A 19,483-nucleotide genomic window follows, 5' to 3' on the forward strand; every position below is an offset into this window, starting at 1 on the left:
AAGGCTGCTGAAGGTGGGGGCACTGAGTGCTGCAATGTTTGGTCACAAAATAGCAAAGCTTCTTGGCAAGCATAGTGAATTTTTATGTATTACATATTCAAAGTACCCAAATTATGTTAGCAAGAACAATTACTATTGCCTCCTATCTAGTAGTAGGAGAGAGCACCTCAATTTGATAAGTGCTCAATAGACGATTTTTTCACATTATCCACTCCTCCAAGAACCTTAGAGGTCTGACAGACTGTTTTTAATCTTCCATTGAAGGAGGCTATTTAGAAAAGCAAGAGAAGCTTTAAATTTAAGAGGAACTGCCAATAATTCTGGAAAAATTTCAGTTATCCCACCTCACTCCCAAGTTTCACCATAAATAAGATAAAGTAATAACCGTGAACATAATATTGTAAATAAACATAAAGAAATACAGGAAATATAATCTACCAAAAAGGCACCCTTGATTATATATTCATTATTATCCTCACGTTATTCTCTCTCTATTTTCAGGTGAAATTTCCAGAATCCATTTCATGCATTATTGCACTATTCCAATACTGCATTGCCTTGCATATTATGATTTCTCTTTCAGTGTATTGCATTTACAATAAAAGGATGTAATAATATAGCTATTGACCACAAATGAAAACGTTCTATATATTGTGTCCTTTAAACCTCACAAATAAAACAATATTGAAATTCAACTCACAGCGTTTTGGGTTTTTTTGTTTTTTACAGTAATCTCTGTTAATTAAGATAGATGTGAACTGTTAACTAGAGAGCGCTGTGTACTCTAAGGACTAAACATAAGGTTTGTTTCCTCATTTATACCTGTATCTTAAATTCCTTCGGCACTCATCCGTCAAGAAAGGGCTGCCAGGTGAACTGACTGTCACTCTAGCCTAGGCTAATAGTTTCTCCAGTGGCTTTTGTTACAACACATGTCATACTATTAAAACTATGCTCCTTGAAAATGGCATAACATATGTAGCTGAGACTTGTCAGCTCCAGGTAATCAGACTCCCCTTGGTTTCAGAAGCAGATGCAGATGAGACTAGCAATATAAATATGCAAATCACAATGGTCCCTTGTCAGCACCACTGTTCCTACCTTTAATGACCCTCGTAGAAAGTCTGTTTGCTCAGCTCCTACTTCCAGTGCTACATCGACAGAAGCAAAGGGGCGGCTGGCCATCTGCTGTCGCTCCCGCATAAGTTGCTGATGGAGGAAAAATGATGTTTTAACAAAGCATTTTAAAAAATAATGTAAAAGTATTCATCTGTTTTACTTTACATCCAATTACAATGTAACAATATAGGTAGCATGCATGTAGCCATATCTATAATGTTAAAGATAGAAATTATTACATTATCACCACAGAACATTTATTTGAGGGCTAAAATGAGAGAGCATTTGTTGTCTACAAACGGTCTTTCCCCCCTCAGGTCAATTGAAATGTACTCCAAATAACTGCCCGTGTTCCTGGCCACTCAAAATAACATAGGTGTTTCTCTAAGTTGGGAGCAAATATGTCAAATGGGAGGAAAAGATAGTTATTGGAAGTCTAACTTCATTGATAAATCAGAGAATGAACACCTGCCAAGAACAAGTCCATTCAGCCTTCAAATTCCCCATGCTTTTGTACTGAAGCCAGACAGAGTTATTAGTGTCAGTGCTTACAATTATATATAGCAGCTCTTCTCCAATTATTTAAACATGAAGAATACAGTGTTGGTATTGGGGAGCTTGTGCCAACATGCTGAAAAACTCAGTTATGCTCATATAGTTCCTTGTGCATATGCCAGTGAGCACATAAGTCTCAACCAATACCACAAAGCTAATTTATATTTCTTCCTCAACCTGTAATTATAATACTCATTAAACCATGATGAATAAAAATGATGACCAGAACAAGATATTACAACTTTTACTTATCTGGTTCTGTGTGACTAATAAAAGCTCTATTAAATATTTAAAGTTGTGCAATTAAAGCTGGGTTCTCCTTCAAATGAAGACGATGTGACAGCATCTAGAAAAAGCAAAATGCTTGCAAAAATGCTTAATGAGAAAAGATCTAGGTTCCATTTTCTTGGGGTTTTTTTCTCTAATATTTCCTTGCATAGCTTAAAATATTAGATATTGGCCTTTGAATGTAAATGCTGTCAGCACTGTGACATACTGTTCATAAAATTCCCTTTGAGATAATAAAGGGTATACAATCAAATACCTGAAGGCAGCTTATTATTTAATGCTCTTGATTTAATGCCTATTATAATGCTGCAAAGTACATTCATAACATTTCTCATGCATTTTTGTTCTCTATTTGTATTTTAATTTTTTCTAATAAATATAAAATACCATTGTTGACATTAAAATGAAAATAATGCGACTGTCACCTGGCTGATAACCAGTATAATCCTAAATTCTGATCATGTCTATGTGCACGGCACCTTGTAGGAAGCATTTGCAGAATTGGGCCCCTCATTTGTCATGTCCTTTGAATAACTGATAGGTCTGTGGGCAAAACTACATACTGTATATTCAGACTGAACAAAAGCATATTTTGAATATCTAGATTATTAAAAACAGACAAATAATTCATTTAAAAAGAACTCAGAAAGCTCTCAGTCAATAATTACTATTAATCAATATTGTGTATTCAAAGATTTTACAGTCAGAAAGGATGAATATGATCTTTTAATCTGCTCTCCAGCATAACAGAGACCATAGAATTTTACTTAGTAAAACTATTAAATTACTGGGTGCTAAGTTCACCATCTCTATCTCCTTTCTCTGTTTTCTCATAAAACACCACTACACAGGGTCTACGGCCATTGCAGTTTTACAAGTGATGTCACTGGAATGAGGATCGGGCCCATAATTTAATCTGAAGAAAGTTAATGTCTTTATAAAAACACATACAAAAGTATAATTGTAACATATACCTTGATATCACACCTGACCCCATTAAAAAAAAAACCACACACACACACACAAAACCAAACCAAACCAGAACTCTCTTCTCAAATGTTTAAAGGCTGATTGATTGTGGGAAGTCAACGACAAATTTCTAAATCCTTCAAATATCACTCCTTTTACTGCCTGACTTATCAGTGCAGCCAGAAATCACCTAATCAGGTTGCTTTTTCAGCTCAAACCTCCCTGGTATGGGAAAGAAAATTCTGAGGACAATCATAACTAACTTTACTCTAAGAGTTTGTGTCCAGAGATGATATATGGATTCAATTACTAATTTTATAACCAAAAAGAATTATTTTTAAAAAACCTTTTTATTTAGGCAAAGTTACAATAAAATGTTAACATATACATCATACATTATTTATTCAGGATCAGATTATTACTAAATGAACGATTATTTTTTGAAGTACAAAATGAAACAAAGCTTCTCAGATACAAAATAACATATGCTGATATCTAAGCAGCAACATTACTATTATTATTATCTAAGTCAGCAAACTTATTATTATTATTATTATTATTTGTCATTTCTACTATGCCCCCATGGGTGTGACTGGCATGTTACAAACAATAGGTCCCTGCCCCAGAGAGCGTAAAGTGTGCATTTACTAGAGTACAGATAAGAATGCCAAAGCGCAGAAGGATATGGGAAGCAAGAGGATTTCAATGCTAAAAGATCATGGGATATGATTTGTTGTACACACAGCTTTTTAAAAATATATTAATATATTGTCACTTCACAGTAAGTCAGTCAAAAGGGCGGCAGGGTGGCGAGAAGATGAACCTAAAAGGACACTAAGAGACGTGAGCCTTCAGGAAGGATATGAAGGAGGAGAGGGAGGGAAGAAAGTGCCAACCTCATTCTGGCTATGTGGTTAGTACAAGTCAGTATTGGACTCTTTATTCACCTCAGGCTGTGTGGAATATGTTCTCCCCCCAACAATATCATAACAGTGATGGACTAGGGAAGTTATGTAACATTTTTTAACATACTGTGACAGGGTCGGGCCAGATGGCTACAGAAGAGTGACAGGAAGCAGACATATTTGCCCCAGGTTAAGTAGGTCCCTTTTCCCTGGGTAAGGTAATAGGGAAGGTTTTTTGTTTTTTTTTCTTTTTGAAACAGAAAAGAAGTTTAATTTGTAACACTTACAAAGAATTACCAATAAAAACAGAACAAACTATGCAACAAAACAACGCAAACAGAAGGTATAACACAGCAGCTTTCAGGAGGGAGAAGTGTTCAGGCTAGCCAGGGCCCAGAGCGGGGGGGCTTCCTCGACACTCGTGGTCTTCCACCCTCCTGAGTTACCTGGTGGCCTAGAGCGGGGGGGCTTCCTCGACACTCGTGGTCTTCCACCCCCTCGAGTTACCTAGTGCCGCGCCCAGTGTCACCGATCCTCCCTCTCCTGAGAGTGCCCGGCAAGATGGGCACGGCTGCGGGGTGGGCGGTTTAGGGGTGGGGGGCATAGACACCCATGTATTATAGGACCCCTCCTAGATGACAGTAATGATGGTATCCACAGCGGCAACGGCTGGGGCTGGCGTCTCTCGCTCCTCCCCTCAATCAAAGGGTCAGACGGAGGGAACCAGACAGGGTCACCGAGCAGAGAACCCCGGACAGCGTCCACCGCTCCTCGAAGGCGTCAAGGGAGTCGGTGGACGCCACCCAGAGGAACTCTGCCCAGATACGTGAATGTACTGAGGATCGGAAAAAGGCCCTACAATCGCAGGATGCTTCATGGGCCCACCTCCCCTCTCTGGTTTTATAAATGACTGTTTTAGCCGAGGCTAGGAGGAGGTTAACCAGGAGGTCTCGTGATTTTGTGGGGCCATGGATGGGGAGTGTATAGATAAAAAGGTGAGGGGAGAAATGAAGCCAAAAGCGCAATAGAATATTTGTGAGGAGCCGGAAAAGGGGCTGCAATCTGGCACACTCTAGATATACGTGCGCCAGGGTTTCCCTTACACTACAAAAAGGGCAAGTATCCGGGATGGGGCTAAACCATGTCAGAAACACGCCCGTGCTCACAGCTCCGTGAAGGAGCCGCCAACTGATGTCCCTGACGGGCCTCGAGACCAAGGTGGAATACAGGCTGGCCCACCAAGGTTGCTCACCCTCCAAGGGTGGCAGGAGGTCCCGCCACTTTGCATTGGGGCGGGACACCAGGGTGTGGGCGTGAAGCATGAGTGTGTATATAAATAATTCCATGGTGCGATTTGAAAACTGACAGCTTGCAGTGAAAGGGTGAGGGGTTTGTTGGGATCGGCAGGATAGGGGCCCAATGGAAAGGTCCGGCGGGCCTGGGGTAGAGGATGGGCGGGGTGCACCCTTGCGCAAGACTCAGTTAACATGAGCCCGAGCAGCGGGGGTCAAGGCGGCCTTCACCTCCTGAAGTACGCGCCGGGGGGTACGAGGGCTGGAGAGCCCCATGCGCCGAGCGAGCGTCAGGGGATCCAGCCAATCTCTCCAGTCGTAGTCCAGGAGGTCTCCGACCCTCGTGACTTCCGCCAGGACCAACCTCTGGCGCACCGAGCGGGACTCCGCCACCTGCACACGGAGTTGGGGATTGTGTAGCAGGGGCTCCATGAGGAGATCTGCTCCCACGGTGGCCGCCACGGACCTGGTCGTTAGAAATAGTTTCCAGGTCCGGAGGAGAGTCCTGGTAGAAGACCGGCAGCCCGGAGAGGTCTCGAGGAAAACCTCTCGGACAAAGATAAAAGAGCTGCCGGTCGTATCGGAGCCCTTGGAAGCGGCGCAGGAAGGCGTGCGCCAATATGCTCCACGTCGAACTACCTGCACTATAAAGGAGCCTCTGCAGGGCCTGAAGGCGGAAAACGCGGACCTGAGTGTACAGACACTTCAGGCCCTGCCCTCCGTCCTTCAGGGGTAAATGAAGAACTCCAACAGGGGCCCAGTGCATTCCTGACCAAAAGAACTCTAGAATCAATCTCCGGAGGTGGGTCAGGAAACCCGGGGCCGGGGTCAGGGTATTGAGCCGGTACCAGAGCGTGGACAGGACTAGTTGGTTAAGCACCAGTGCTCTCCCTCGGAGGGAGAGACATCGGAGTAGCCTCGTCCATTTCCGGATCTGCTCTATCAACCCGCCCTCTAAATTTTGCCAGTTCTCCGGCGGGGAAGGGTGCATGGCAGAAAGGTAAACGCCGAGATAGAGCAGTGGACCCACACTCCACCAGATGGTCTGAAGCGCGGGTGAGAGGGAGCTTACCTGCCGCCAGTCCCCCACCGCCAAGCCAGAGCTCTTGACCCAGTTGACTCGGGCAGAGGAGGCTGCCGAATAGATGGCCTGGCATGCCTTCACTCGCGCCAAGTCGCCCGGGTCCTGGACCACAAGGAGTACGTCATCGGCGTACGCCGACAGGACCAGCCGCAGCTCCGGCTCCCGCAGCACCAACCCTGTCAACCTCCTGCGGAGGAGACAGAGGAAAGGCTCGATCGCCAGAGCGTACAGCTGGCCCGAGAGGGGGCACCCCTGCAGCACTCCTCGCCCGAAGCTGACCGGTTCGGTCAGGGTCCAATTGAGCCTAACCAAACACTCCACGGAGGTGTACAGCACCCGGAGAAAACTCACAAACTGAGGTCCGAATCCAAATGCCTGCAGAGTGCTCAGAAGGTACCCATGGTCTACTCTATCGAACGCCTTCTCCTGATCAAGAGACAGGAGGGCGAACGACAGACCATCTCTCCGCCCGAGTTCCAAAAGGTCTCGGACTAGAAATAGGTTGTCAAAAATGCTGCGACCCGGGACAGTATAGGTCTGGTCTGGGTGGATCACGTCCGCCATCACGGACCCTAGCCGCAGCGAGATTGCTTTCGCTACGATTTTGTAATCCATGCTAAGGAGTGAGACGGGACGCCAGTTTTGTAAATCGCGGAGGTCCCCCTTCTTCGGCAACAAGGCGAGAACCACTCGCCTGCACGACAGAGGGAGGACCCCGCTCTGCAAGGACTCAGCCCAGACAGTGACTAAGTCTGGGCCGAGGATGTCCCAGAACGCGCGGTAAAACTCCACGGTCAGCCCGTCCATGCCTGGAGATTTATTGGTGGGCATGCGACGGAGGGCTTCCGAGAACTCGGCCAGGGTGAGAGGCAGCTCTAGCCGCTCTCGGTCACCCACGCTGACTGTGGGGAGTTCCTCCCAGAGCACCCCGCAAGCGCCAGGATTGGTCAGATCTGGGGAGAAAAGGCTTGTTTAGAAGTCACGGGCCCTCCCACACATCTCCTCCGGATCCGTGAGGGGTGTGCTGTCTTCCGCAAGAAGGCAGGTGACGTGTTTTTTGGCCCCCCTCGTTTTCCCCAGGGCATAGAAGAAGCGGGAGCCGCGGTCCCTCTCCCGAAGGAGGCGGATGTGGGACCAAACGAAGGCACCTTGGGCACAGTGGTCCTCGAGGGCCCGGAGCTCGTCCCGCTTCTTCTGGCACGCTCCGCAGAGGGACGGATCCTCGGGGTTGGTGGCCAGGCGCCTCTCCATCTCTAAGACCTCCCGTTCCAACTGCTCTATAGCCGCATTTTTCCGGCTGGTGCCCCGAGTGTAGTCACGGCAGAAGAGCTTGGCGCGCACCTTCCCTAGATCCCACCATTGCCGCACCGAGGGAAAGGCACGCCACTGCTCTCGCCAGGCCAGCCAAAACTCCCGGAAGGACGTCACGAAGCTCTCGTCCTCCAACAGGCTGTTGTTAAAGTGCCAATAGGCCGGCCCCGGTTTCTCTGCACGGAAGGAGACCGTTATGGTGGCTAAATGATGGTCAGAGAATGGGGCCGGCTGAATGGTGGAGGAGTGGGCCTGTGAAACATGGAAACGGGATAAGTAAATACGGTCCAACGGAGAGTGGTGTGACCGATGGGCCTCCACCCAGACAAAGGTGAACGTGGAAGTGTCGTCTGGGTGATGGTCACACCAGACGTCCACTAGGGAATGATGTTCGACTATTCCTCGAAGAATGTTCGCGGCAGCTGGGCTCGGCTTGGCTCCTGAGTGGTCCCGTTCCTTGAGGGTGGTGTTAAAGTCCCCTCCCATGATCAGGCACTTGTGCGAATCTAGGGTGCCGAGGAAGTCGGACACCCGCTGAGAGAATTGTGGCTGCTTTGGGCTCGTTTGCGGGGCATAAATGTTAACAAGGTTGACCACGAGCTCCTCCATACAGCCTCGAAGGTGCAGCAGGTGGCCCGGCACGGCCTCAGTGACCCCTAGCACCTCGGGCCGTAGGGTGGGGGAGAACAGGGTCGCCACTCCAGCTTGCCAAGTCGTGAAGTGGCTAAAGTATACCCCGTCTCCCCACTCCAGCCGCCACCTGGCCTTGACGGTCGGGTCCATATGGGTCTCCTGCAGGAAAGCTACAGAATACCCCCTTTCCCGAAGGTAAGAGAGCACCTGGGACCTGCAGAGAGCCATCCTACAGCCCCTGGTGTTCAAGGTTGCAATAATGAGAGGCGTCATGCGGAGGGCTGGGGGGGGGTGGGGGGTTCTTATTGGTGGGGGTGTTCGTGGCCCCCAGAAGGTTGCGCAGCAACCCGTGACCCATCCCGTGGATGAGTAAATCTTTTCGGAAGCTGTGGGCCCGCTCGTAGGCCACAGCACCGCGCTTTCCTTGCCCCCTGCCCTCCTTTATAAGGGCCCTTGTGGCCTGAAGAATTTGATCAAAGTCCCCCCATAGCTGAAGAGCTAGCTGTATCCTATTGCGGGCGCCACGGGTGTGTTCTAGGAACTTCCGTAGTGCATGCCGCAGCTCATGGGAGGGTGGGGTTATGATTTCCGGGGTGTTCCCTGGTGGGGCTCTTAATGCAGCCTCGTGGTCCGCTAAGGCGGGTAGGCAGGGTGTGGACCACCGATGGGGCGTCTGACAGGCTGGGGTTATTAAATCCATTTCACGCCTTGGGGTGGAAGGGGATGGCGGGGGAAAAATTGCAACTCCTAATGGGTCGCAACTAGAAAGTGCAAAGACGGCTCCCTGGGGGGAATCTGTGGAAGGCGGGAAAGAAATAACCCCAGGGGCGGCAATTGCATTGCAGGAGGAGGTGAATTGGGCAGGGACAGAGGTGGGGGCAGGAGCAGAGGTAAGGCTCTGGGCTTCAGGAGGCAAGCAGCTAAAAGAAGGTGCCTCCTGAGCAGAGTCGAGGATTAAGGGGTAAGGGAGGGGGCTCCCAGTGACACTAGGCGCTGGCTCCGTGGTGGTCTTGGCGGCCATGGCATCAGGTGGTGGACCACCTTCTGCGGGGCGCTCACCCGGGAAGGCAATTAGGGGGAGGGAGCATGGGGAAAGGGGGGCTGGGGTGAGGTTGCCCAGATCGAGGCCAGCTGGCAGTAGATCATCCTCTCCCTGGGTGACCGGGGTCAAATCTAGGGCCTCAATCTCCGCATACACAGAGGAGAGGCCAACTCCTGCTACCCCAGGGGCCTCTCCTTTAGGACCCGCCTCAACGGTCGCCTCGGGGTTCGCGGGGGGTTCGGGTGGTATCCGGGCAGAAGGAACTTCCTCAGGGGTCTCGGAGGGGAGGGTCTCTCGTGGAAGAGGGATTCTGCCCTCCAATGTCAGTCTGTCTTCCCCTCCCGACACCAGCGGATGGATCTCACTCGTGGCCGTAGCGGAAGGCTCAATATCAGTGCCTCCCTTCCTGGTCTTCCGGGGGGCTTCTGCATCGGATGGGTGCAGCGGAGCTCGAGCCTTCCGCTTGCCTCGCTTCCCCTGGACTAGGATCCAGCCCTCCATAGCGTCGTCTGGGGGTTGGTTAGCAGGGGTCATGTCGGGGGGCGGAAGCGATGGTTCAGGGGTTTGGGGGGGTAATGGTGAGGCAACATGAGGGGCGGGGGGTTCTCCTTGGGGCGGGCCCTCTCCTATACCCGGTAATATCTTGGCCACACCCTCCTCCATAGCCTCTGCCGGATTGGTAATAGCAAGGGTGGGACTCCCTTGCTCGCCTGGGCGTTGTAGGGAAGGTGTTTCTTGGGCCCGGACGGGAGCAGCGGCGGGTCGAGTAGGAGGAGGGTTGGTTTCAGGCGCCGGGCGGCCAGGGGCATCGGCAACAACGGGGCCGATGTCCTGCCGGGTCTCGGGTGCCCCTCCCCCCTGGGCCAAAGGGCAGGTCTCTGCGGACATGCCCCGCTGAGCGGCAGAGGTAGCACTGGGCCTCTCCAGTGGAATAAAAGACCCGATAGCGGGCTCCTTGGTAAGGGACTAGGAAGGACCCCTCAAGCGCCTCTCCATCACGCGCCGCCGCCGGCGGTAGAAGCTGCACTTGCTGGCAGAACGAACGGACGTGACGGAGGGTGGGGTCCTTGCAGCCCAACGGGAGAGGGCTGATGACAGAGACAAGTTTCCCCAGGGTGGAGAGAGCGGGTAACAGGGCAGCATTGGGTAAAAAGGGAGGAACGGAGGTGAGGACGAGGCGAATGCCCAGGTTTTCTAGCGGCTCTAGGAGGACAAACACTCCCCCCACCGCCAGGCCCCTCTCCACTGCGTCCTGGGCGGTAGCCTCCGAAGCTAAGAAAAAAACGACCTTTCCATACATTTTGGAGGCCGCCACAATAGCCGTGGGTCCTACCACCTTCGCCAACGCCTGCACGTATGTCTCCACGTGGGGCGAGGCGGGCACCAGGAGGCAATGGACACCGTGCCTCCTGGTCAAGGTGGGGAAGGGGCCCCGGCCGCTGGTGATGGTAGCGGAGGCAGTGGGTGGGCGAGATGACGAGGCGGCAGGCATGGGGGAGCCTGCCACCGCCCGGGCATACACCCTGGGGGCCGGGGGAGGGACGTTCGCAGAGCTGGTGGGGGGAACAGCAGGGAGGGATGCCATGGTCGGTGACGAGGCCACAGCGGTGGGGGCAGCCCCTGCCATGGAGGGCCTAGTGGTTTTAGCGGGGCCCTTTCCTTTCTTCCCGCCCTGGCCTTTCCGGCTAACTGGGGGGGGCGGTTCCTAGAATCTGGGGGGGCGGTGGACGTAGCAGCGGCAGTAGTCGCCCCGGTGCCTCCTGCTGCCGGTGCCCCAGCGGGGGCGGTGGCAGGTGTTTTGACAGTGGGGGGGGGTTGGGGGGTGGGCGGGGGGCAGGTGGGGGAGGGACAACTGATATTGTTAGAGGGGCCTTGCCCCTCTCATTCCCCGCCATTGTGAGCAGGGAGAGACGGAGAGACACCAGAAGGAGGAGGGGGGAGGGGGAACCAGATTAACCGCTCCTCCCTGCTGGGCTGCAGGTGGGGGGGGGGGTACCAAATGGATTGGACTGGAAGGGGGGAAAAAACAGAAATCGGGGTCCGGTGATAGGGGCAAGCTGTGGGGTGAACAGTCGGGGGGAGGTTGTGGACCCACGCACGTTTGTCCAAAGAGTCTCGTTTGGTCGGTTGATATGTCCGGTCCGAAAGGCCAAGTTCAAAGCAAACAGCTGGATCCGAAGGCAGATGGCAGGTTGCCAGCAGGGACAGATGGCGGGGGGCCGTGACAGTTGTAATAATGTTGGGGGGGGGGCACCGATGGATCAGGGGGCAGCTCCATGCCACACCCCCTGTGCCGCCACAAACGCAATTAAACCACAGTCAAACTCCTCCCCACGAGAGTATAATTCAAAGAGTTACTCAGTCTTACAGCCCCTTCCACGATGATTTGTAGCTTCCCTGGGCGATTTGTCTGTCTTCTGTTTTCTTCTCCAGCTGTGTTGGCTGTGTTCCAAGGCTTCCGGCAGGCCGAGAATGTTGCAGAGATAAGCTGACAGCAAAACGGCTGGGTCTGGGGGCTTCCACTCCCCCCTCCGGATAGCGGGTCGGCAATCTTCCCCCCCTCCTCCGGGGGGCTCAGCTAAGGCAAATAGCTGCGCCCAAGAGCAGGCGTGGGGGGGGGGTGCTGGTGGCAAGTTGGCAGCCGACCAGCACTCAATGGCAGCAAAAAAAAACGGCAAAAAACCAAACTAAACCAAAAAAGCAACTGGCCCGGTCGGGGGGGGGAACTAAGGCAGAGTGAAAAAGTAAGAAAAATCCAGGTCAGGGGGCTTTAGAAAAGAATAGAAAGCAGATAGCTGAGGAGCAAGCGAGGGACGTCCCGTTTCCCAAGAGGGAAGGTTCCAGAACAATCAGGAACTTTCTGGAAACAATTAAGGCAGACAGGCTGATTAGAACACCTGCAGCCAATCAAGAAGCTGCTAGAATCAATTAAGGCAGGCTAATCAGGGCACCTGGGTTTAAAAAGGAGCTCACTTCAGTTTGTGGCATGCATGCAAGGAGCTGGGAGCAAGAGGCGCAAGAAGCTGAGAGTGAGAAGGCGTACTACTGGAAGACTGAGGAGTACAAGCATTATCAGACATCAGGAGGAAGGTCCTGTGGTGAGCATAAAGAAGGTGCTGGGAGGAGGCCATGGGGAAGTAGCCCAGGGAGTTGTAGCTGTCACGCAGCTGTTACAGGAGCCACTGTAGACAGCTGCAATCCACAGGGCCCTGGGCTGGAACCTGGAGTAGAGGGCAGGCCTGGGTTACGCCCATCCCTTCATCCCCCCAACTCCCTACTTGATACCGGAGGAGTTGAACTGGACTGTGGGTTCCACCAGAGGGGAAGGTCTCTGGTGGCCTGTTCCCCGATCCACTAGGTGGATCAGCAGAGACTGCGGGGATTGTTCTTCTTTCCTTTCCCCATGCTGGCCAGTGATGAGGCTAACTGAGTGAACGGCAGATTTGAGCCATGAAAGTGGCCAAACTGAGAACTGCCGTGAACCTGTGAGGCGAGCAAATCCACCAATAAGCGCAGGACCCACCAAGGCAGAGGAGGAACTTTGTCACAATCTACATGCAATATAGAAGAGGACCAAAACTTTAGAAAGTGCCTCAACTTTTGAGATATCGCAAGGGGCCTGATTTTCATGAACTGCTGAGCAACCATCCTTTGACAATCAGCTTCTTTGATACGTCTCAAGGTGATCAAGCAAAAACTGAAGCACCCTAAAACATGAGTCATTTTTTTAAAATCCTGGCATGGATATTTAAGTTGACTACGATTTCCTTTTCCAGTAATTCCTTGGGACAAATGAAAGATAAGGAACAAGGTTATACATTTATCATAACATGGTAAATTAGTGTCATACCACAAGAACGCATTTTAGTGCAAGAGTCATCCAGTGTCATTTGTTTGACTCAAAAAAGCTGTTCCATCAGGTTGTTCAAGATGTCTTATGAAATAAAGCTCAGCCAGCCAAAATTGCTACACACATTATTTTAAGTTTATTTGAAAACATTATAACAAACAGCTATATTCCTACTGACTCAAAATAACAGAATTTACTAAGAAACAACACAGAATTCATCTTTTAGTCTTCAAATATGAGCTCAAATAACAAACTCAAATATTAAATATAATTTTCTAGATTTATCTGATCATGTCAACCAAAAAAGCATCAAACCCATGATCAGAGTACAGCATAAAATTCTTATTAAGCAACAGAAACCAATTCTGCCTCTTTATCTGCTTCCTCTTAATCCATCCTGTGCTGAGTTTTTATCACTGATCCTGGAAGTCCCAGAATCTTGTGACATGACCTCAGCTAGGATTCAGCCCATTGGTTAACAGTTCATATTAGCTGTGGTTGCCTGTTTGGATATGAGTGAGGCCATTCAAGGATACAAGCCTTCATTTATATGTCAAAATCTGCCTCTTAATTAACATGATGGTTTGTTAATATACATTAGTCCTTCAAATGACTGTTTTGAAGTCACAAAAAACTGTATTCTAATTCGCAGATTGGTGGATTTTTGTGTATGATATTTTAATCCTCCTTCTAAAGAGATGGCCAAATCCTAAAGTCATAAATTAATTCTCATGGAAACAAAACATTTGTTGACTTTAATGTTCATAAGAGTTTCAACTAAGGTCTTGTCTAAACACAAATATTGTACCATTTTAACTATACTGGTATAGTCAAAATGTTACAATCCCCTAGGGTGGATGTAGTTGTGCCCAGTGTTTATATATTTATAATTTATTCCCATATTAAAAGAAAAAGCCACATTGCTAGAAGGCAACTTTATGGTTGGGTAGCTTCTGAGGCCTTATCCACTCAGTTCCCAAGAACTCAGCCCAACTTCGAATTCATCACTGAGGTTTCTTTATTGCCATACAGTCAAACTACACTTAAGTTCATCAGGCTCAAGTGTAGGGGGTGGGTATAGGGCATACCACACATCCAAAATTACAAAGAAACCCTCTTCCTTTATATACACATCACATAGCATTTACTATTAATTGGGCTTAACCAATCCCTGTACAGCTGCTCAGTCCTCACACTGTTGTGAGAGAACTGGATTTGACATAACTCGCAGCCATCTTGTGCTCTTAGCCCCTGTAAACTGGAAGCGAGGACACCTATAGAAATCATTTGGCCTTGCTTAGGCAGACAAAACAAAAACAGCTGCAAGCTGCAGTTTTACTGAATAAAAAAACAAAGTGGAAGGTCAGATTCATGAAAAGAGGGGGAAATGTAAAAAACTGACCTTAATTCTGGTTGTTTGTATTTGTAAGCTTTTTTTGCTGAAGCTGCTTTGCTAATAAAAAAAAATTGTTATTGGCTGTTGCTAGGGAAACTGTTAGCCTATTAGGGGCTACTGTAAGTTATGTACTTTGTTTAAAAAAAAAATTATAAAAAGTTTAGTTAAAAAGTGTGCTTTGGAACAGCCCGAGGAAGCTTTTCTTTGGGCAAGGATCTGGCACCAAAACATCCCCAGCAGCTGGATGGAAGGAGGGCCTCTGGAAGGCTGCTGCTGATTCCTTGAAACCATCTCAGACTTTAGGTAAATATAAATGTTTTGGAATATTATGAATTTACTGTGACAACATACGTGTGTGTGTGTGCTTAAGACCTAATAAAAAGTTGTTTTAGGTAAAAGCACTCTTGCTTTAACCCATAATTTATCAAACAAAAAAGCAGTGTCCCCATTAATTTATTCCTTTCACTGCCTAAAAAAACCCCCAACAGTTAAGTTATGACTACTTTGGTTTCTAAAAACCTTAGGTAACAGCATTACTAACCCTTTACCTTGTCTTTATGTTTCTGACTTATCAATTGTTATCTTGTCCATTGTAGATAGTTCCCTGTGTATTCCTTCTTATCTTAGCTATTACAGACATTCTGTCTCTTAGCTTAGGGACCCATTTACCTATCTCAAATAGCACAGACATTCTGTTTTCAGCCTGCTGATCTATTACCTCCTTAATTCTGACTCCCAAGAAATGGGGCCTCACCTTATATCCAATTATTCATGTCAAGCCAGGCCTACACTTTAGACCAGTATAATTGTCAACACTAGGGGTTGTACCAGTATTAACATTTTGGTAAATATCATACACCTAACCAAAATAGTTATATCAGTACGAAAACTGTGCAAATCGGGCAGTAAGGAAGACAAGCCCTTGAGCTGAGGTGCCAGAAAAGGGGAGTATAACTGATTTACACAGAATATTACATGAGCATCCCCTGCTTCCCCCATTACACATTTTTCTTTGAAGAGATGTGTGTGCTCAGCTGTCAGACTTACCAGCATTTGAGGGACACATACACCCTGTCGACTCCTCTACTCCTCCAGATTGAGTAGGGGGAGTCGACAGGAGAGCATCTCCCATCTACATCACGTAGTGTGCGCACCACGGTAAGTAGGTCTAAGCTACGTCGATTTGAGTTATGCTTTTCACGTAACTCAAATTGCGTAGCTTAGATCGAATTTCCCCTGTCGTGTAGACAAGGCCTAACTCTTTGCTGAACCACAGGCCAGAGTTTTATTTTTTCAGGACTTCTAAAAACAGCATTACACAGAGTTAAATGCTTGAGGCTATCATGTATAAAACGCTGACAAATGGATGTAAATAGTGCCCAGTAAATTTCAAAGGAAGGATACCGTATGCTTTCTTAGTACCACAAACATTTAATACACACTCAATACATTGTAAATAGTGTTAAACACTGTAAATGTTATTTGGAATACTCTGAGTAACTTTTAAACCAAAGTTACTAGACAGTAAATCTACCACTGTTACTCACGTAGACTTCCCTCTTTTGTTTCTGTTACAAACATTCAAATATACGGTTTCAGCATAACATTTTTTATACTTTAGCGCACACATCAAAACACATTCCCCTGTGATCTTCTGTCAAAGATGATATTTCAGTCTTGACAGTGTGACCATGGCATGTAGTATGGACTCTTCAGAGCTTGAGAACCGGCAGTGTCTCTGGGGGCTGGGGGGAAGCGGAGGGGTAGGGGGACTGAGAGAGAGAGAGAATCTGATTGCCTTCTATGATGAGATAAGTGGCCCTGTAGATACAGGGAAAGTGATGGACATGATATAGTTTCACTTTAGCAAAGCTTTTGATACTGTCTCCCACAGTATTCTTGGGAAAAGTATGGATTCTAAAGAAGTATGGATTGGATGCATGGACTATAAGGTGGCTAGAAAGCTGGCTAGATCATTGTGCTCAATGGGTAGTGATCAATGGCTTGATGTCTAGTTGGCAGAGTGCCCCAGGGATCGGTCCTGGGGCTGGTTTTGTTCAACATCTTCATTAATGATCTGGATGATGGGATGGATTGCACCCTCAGCAAGTCTGCAGATGACACTAAGCTAAGGGGAGAGGTAGATATGTTGGAGGGTAGGGATAGGGTCCAGAGTGATCTAGACATACTAGAGGATTGGGCCAAAAAAAATCTGATGAGGTTCAACAAGGACAAGTGAAGAGTCCTGCACAGAAGAATTCCATGCACTGCTACAGGCTGGGGACCAACTCACTAAGCGGCATTTCTGCAGAAAAAGACCTGGGGATTACAGTGGACAAGAAGCTGGATATGAGTCAACAGTGTGCCCTTGTTGCTAACAGCATATTGGGCTGCATTAGTAGGAGCACTGCCAGCAGATCGAGGAAAGTGATTATTCAGCACTGGTGAGGCCACATCTGGAGTACTGTGACTAGGTTTAGGCCCCCAACTACAAAAAGGATGTGGACAAATTGGAAAGAGTCCAACAGAGGGCAACGAAAATTATCAGGGAGCTGAGGCACAAGACTTATGAGGAGAGACTAAGGGAACTGGGCTTATTTACTCTGCAGAAAAGAAGAGTAAGGGGGGATTTGATAGCAGCCTTCAACTACCTGAAGGGGGAGCGGTGTTCCAAAGAGGATGGAGCTAGGCTGTTTCAGTGGTGGCAGATGACAGAACAAGTAGCAATGGTCTCAAGTTGCAGTACGGGGGATCTAGGTTGGATATTAGGAAACACTATTTCACTAGTAGGGTGGTGAAGCACTGGAATGGGTTACCTAGGCTGGTGGTGGAATCTCCATCCTTAGATGTTTTTAAGGCCTGGCTTGACAAAGCCCTGGCTGGGATGGTTTAGTTGGGGTTGGTCCTGCTTTGAGCAGGGGGTTGGACTAGTTGACCTCCTGCAGTCTCTTCCAACCCTAATCTTCTATGAGTCTGTGATGAAGGAGGGTCTCCACAGCTAGCAATATTCCAGTCCTTGGGTTAAGAGCTGACTGGTCCTCTCAGTTGCTGGTGAAACAGAATTCTGCAGCTTGTATCCAAAATGGTACAAGGACTGGGATCAGCATGTAAAATATCAATTTCCTGGATCTCCATAGGGCTCTCACATCTTCTCCCCATAAGCCCAGCTAAATCAGAAAAGAATTCACAAATCCTCACCCCACTAAGTGCTGCCTCATTCTCTCTTTTTATCAGAGACAGAATCCCAGTTTAGAGCAGGTACATGCATGCAAATTCCACAGGCTCTGTAGTCTCTTGGGGTGACAAATGCTTTCCTCCAGCTCTTCTACTAGGGCTATAAAACAAACTGCAGTCGACTAAATATTACCTAATGGATGGCTTCCTTAGTAAATAAAGCTGGAATACTGTTCACCCGTACCCAGCCCTCACTGCACCCACACTTCTTGGTCCAGCTGCTGAGTCCACAAGGTTGTTTTTAACTCCTCTGTTTATGACCTTCCCCTCACCCCCGCTCTTTGATTGGCACAGCTTTCAGAAGGTAACTACAGGTATGACCTGCCGGATGATTTGTTCACAATGAAAATTTCCTATACAGGCTTAAAATAGCTACTGAGCATGTCTAGTAACTATCATACCCTGTTCTGGAAGTTCCTGGGTCTTTCTGACTGAGTTACCCTGCACTCTGCATACATGCAGAGACAGAATACCTCACTAAGATCCATGTCTGATGTCTCCTTCCCTTCTCCTCCCCTGGACAAACAAAGCCTAATGCTGCAGTATAAAGTATGTGGGTTACAAATGCTCTAATTAAAAAAAACTTCCAACTCAGTGTTTAAAGCTTCCAGTAAGGTGCAGAAGGAGAAAGAGCAGAGAGTCAGTGGTTATAGGAAGGGAGATCTTTCATGGTTTAAAATCATTTTGTGCATAGTAAAGATCACTAACTCCTGTCATGTACCTAGATCCTTTATAAAGGAAAATCCCAATGATAGACAATGAGATTATTGTACTGAGAATGATAGCCAGGTCTGGGGAAAGAGTAGAGCAAGGTGAGAAGATGCTAACACACTGATGCTCAGGTGTGGCTCTAGAGTCACATGTGGCTCTCATACAGTCCACAGATCTGAGAGCAACTTCTCTGAAAGAAACTGACCGACAAGAAATGCAGGAAGCCCTCCAAGAATTTCCTCCAAACAATGGGAGGGAGAAAAGTGGAGAAACACTTTTTTACTTCCCTCCCAGCAGCCAAGAGAGATGAAAAACACACCTCTCACCATGGGGAAGAGATATGGTTCAATACAGATGCCCTTGCTCAGGTGGAAAACACACTGGGAAGTGGAACTGCACTGGTTTTGCTTCCGGAGGGCCCCCTATGCCCCAAGGAGACAGAGCAGGATTTTCCAATTAATAAAATAAACTCTAACCTTCTTCCGTAATCATGGACATTTACTTCAAGAAATAAAAATCTGTTGTATCATACTCCTATGGAGTGCTAGGAGATTTTAAAATGTTCTTTTTCACTAGTTAAAAATCATATTCAGAAACCAGCATGCTTTTAAACTCTCACTTTAAACAATCAAAGAATTAAAGATTAATTGTTTCATTGACAAAATAACTGTGGATTGCTATTTGCATTGAGCAGTTTGTCTAACTACCAACACAGTCGATTTGAACTTTTACAATCACTGTAAATCTCAGTAAGTCCCAAATCCAGCGGCAAGATGAGTTAATTACTTATTTGTATTATTTTGCGGAAACTACACAGTGACTACAATGAATGGTAATTAACTCATATTCTACTATCGTAGTGTTTCTTGGTAACTGTATAATTAAACATTCTCACTAATGAAGAACATTAAGATGTTTATATAGTGTAAAAAACAGGTCACAAAGTTCTTATTACTTCAAACACTATGTAATTTCAGAAGAGTTTCCAAAAACAACCATTTCTAGCACAATCAAGGCGTGATTCAATAAAATACAAATTACATCTCCCATCCCTTTGGTGGATAGATACTATGTTACTATAGCCCACGTTTATT

The 19,483-nt window shown here is 47.7% G+C and overlaps 1 protein-coding gene across 1 annotated transcript in view; it reads right to left on the reverse strand.

The window, feature by feature from the left end:
* ATRNL1 (attractin like 1) overlaps positions 1-19,483 on the reverse strand; it is a 1,064,110-nt gene that overhangs the window by 203,592 nt on the left and 841,035 nt on the right. The window contains exon 27 of the mRNA XM_077821844.1: positions 1,102-1,209. Within this exon, the coding sequence (XP_077677970.1) occupies positions 1,102-1,209 (108 nt within the window). The remainder of the gene's footprint in view (positions 1-1,101; positions 1,210-19,483) is intronic.

This window comes from Eretmochelys imbricata, chromosome 7 (genome assembly GCF_965152235.1).
Source record: "Eretmochelys imbricata isolate rEreImb1 chromosome 7, rEreImb1.hap1, whole genome shotgun sequence".
Classification (NCBI taxonomy): Eukaryota; Metazoa; Chordata; order Testudines; family Cheloniidae; genus Eretmochelys; species Eretmochelys imbricata.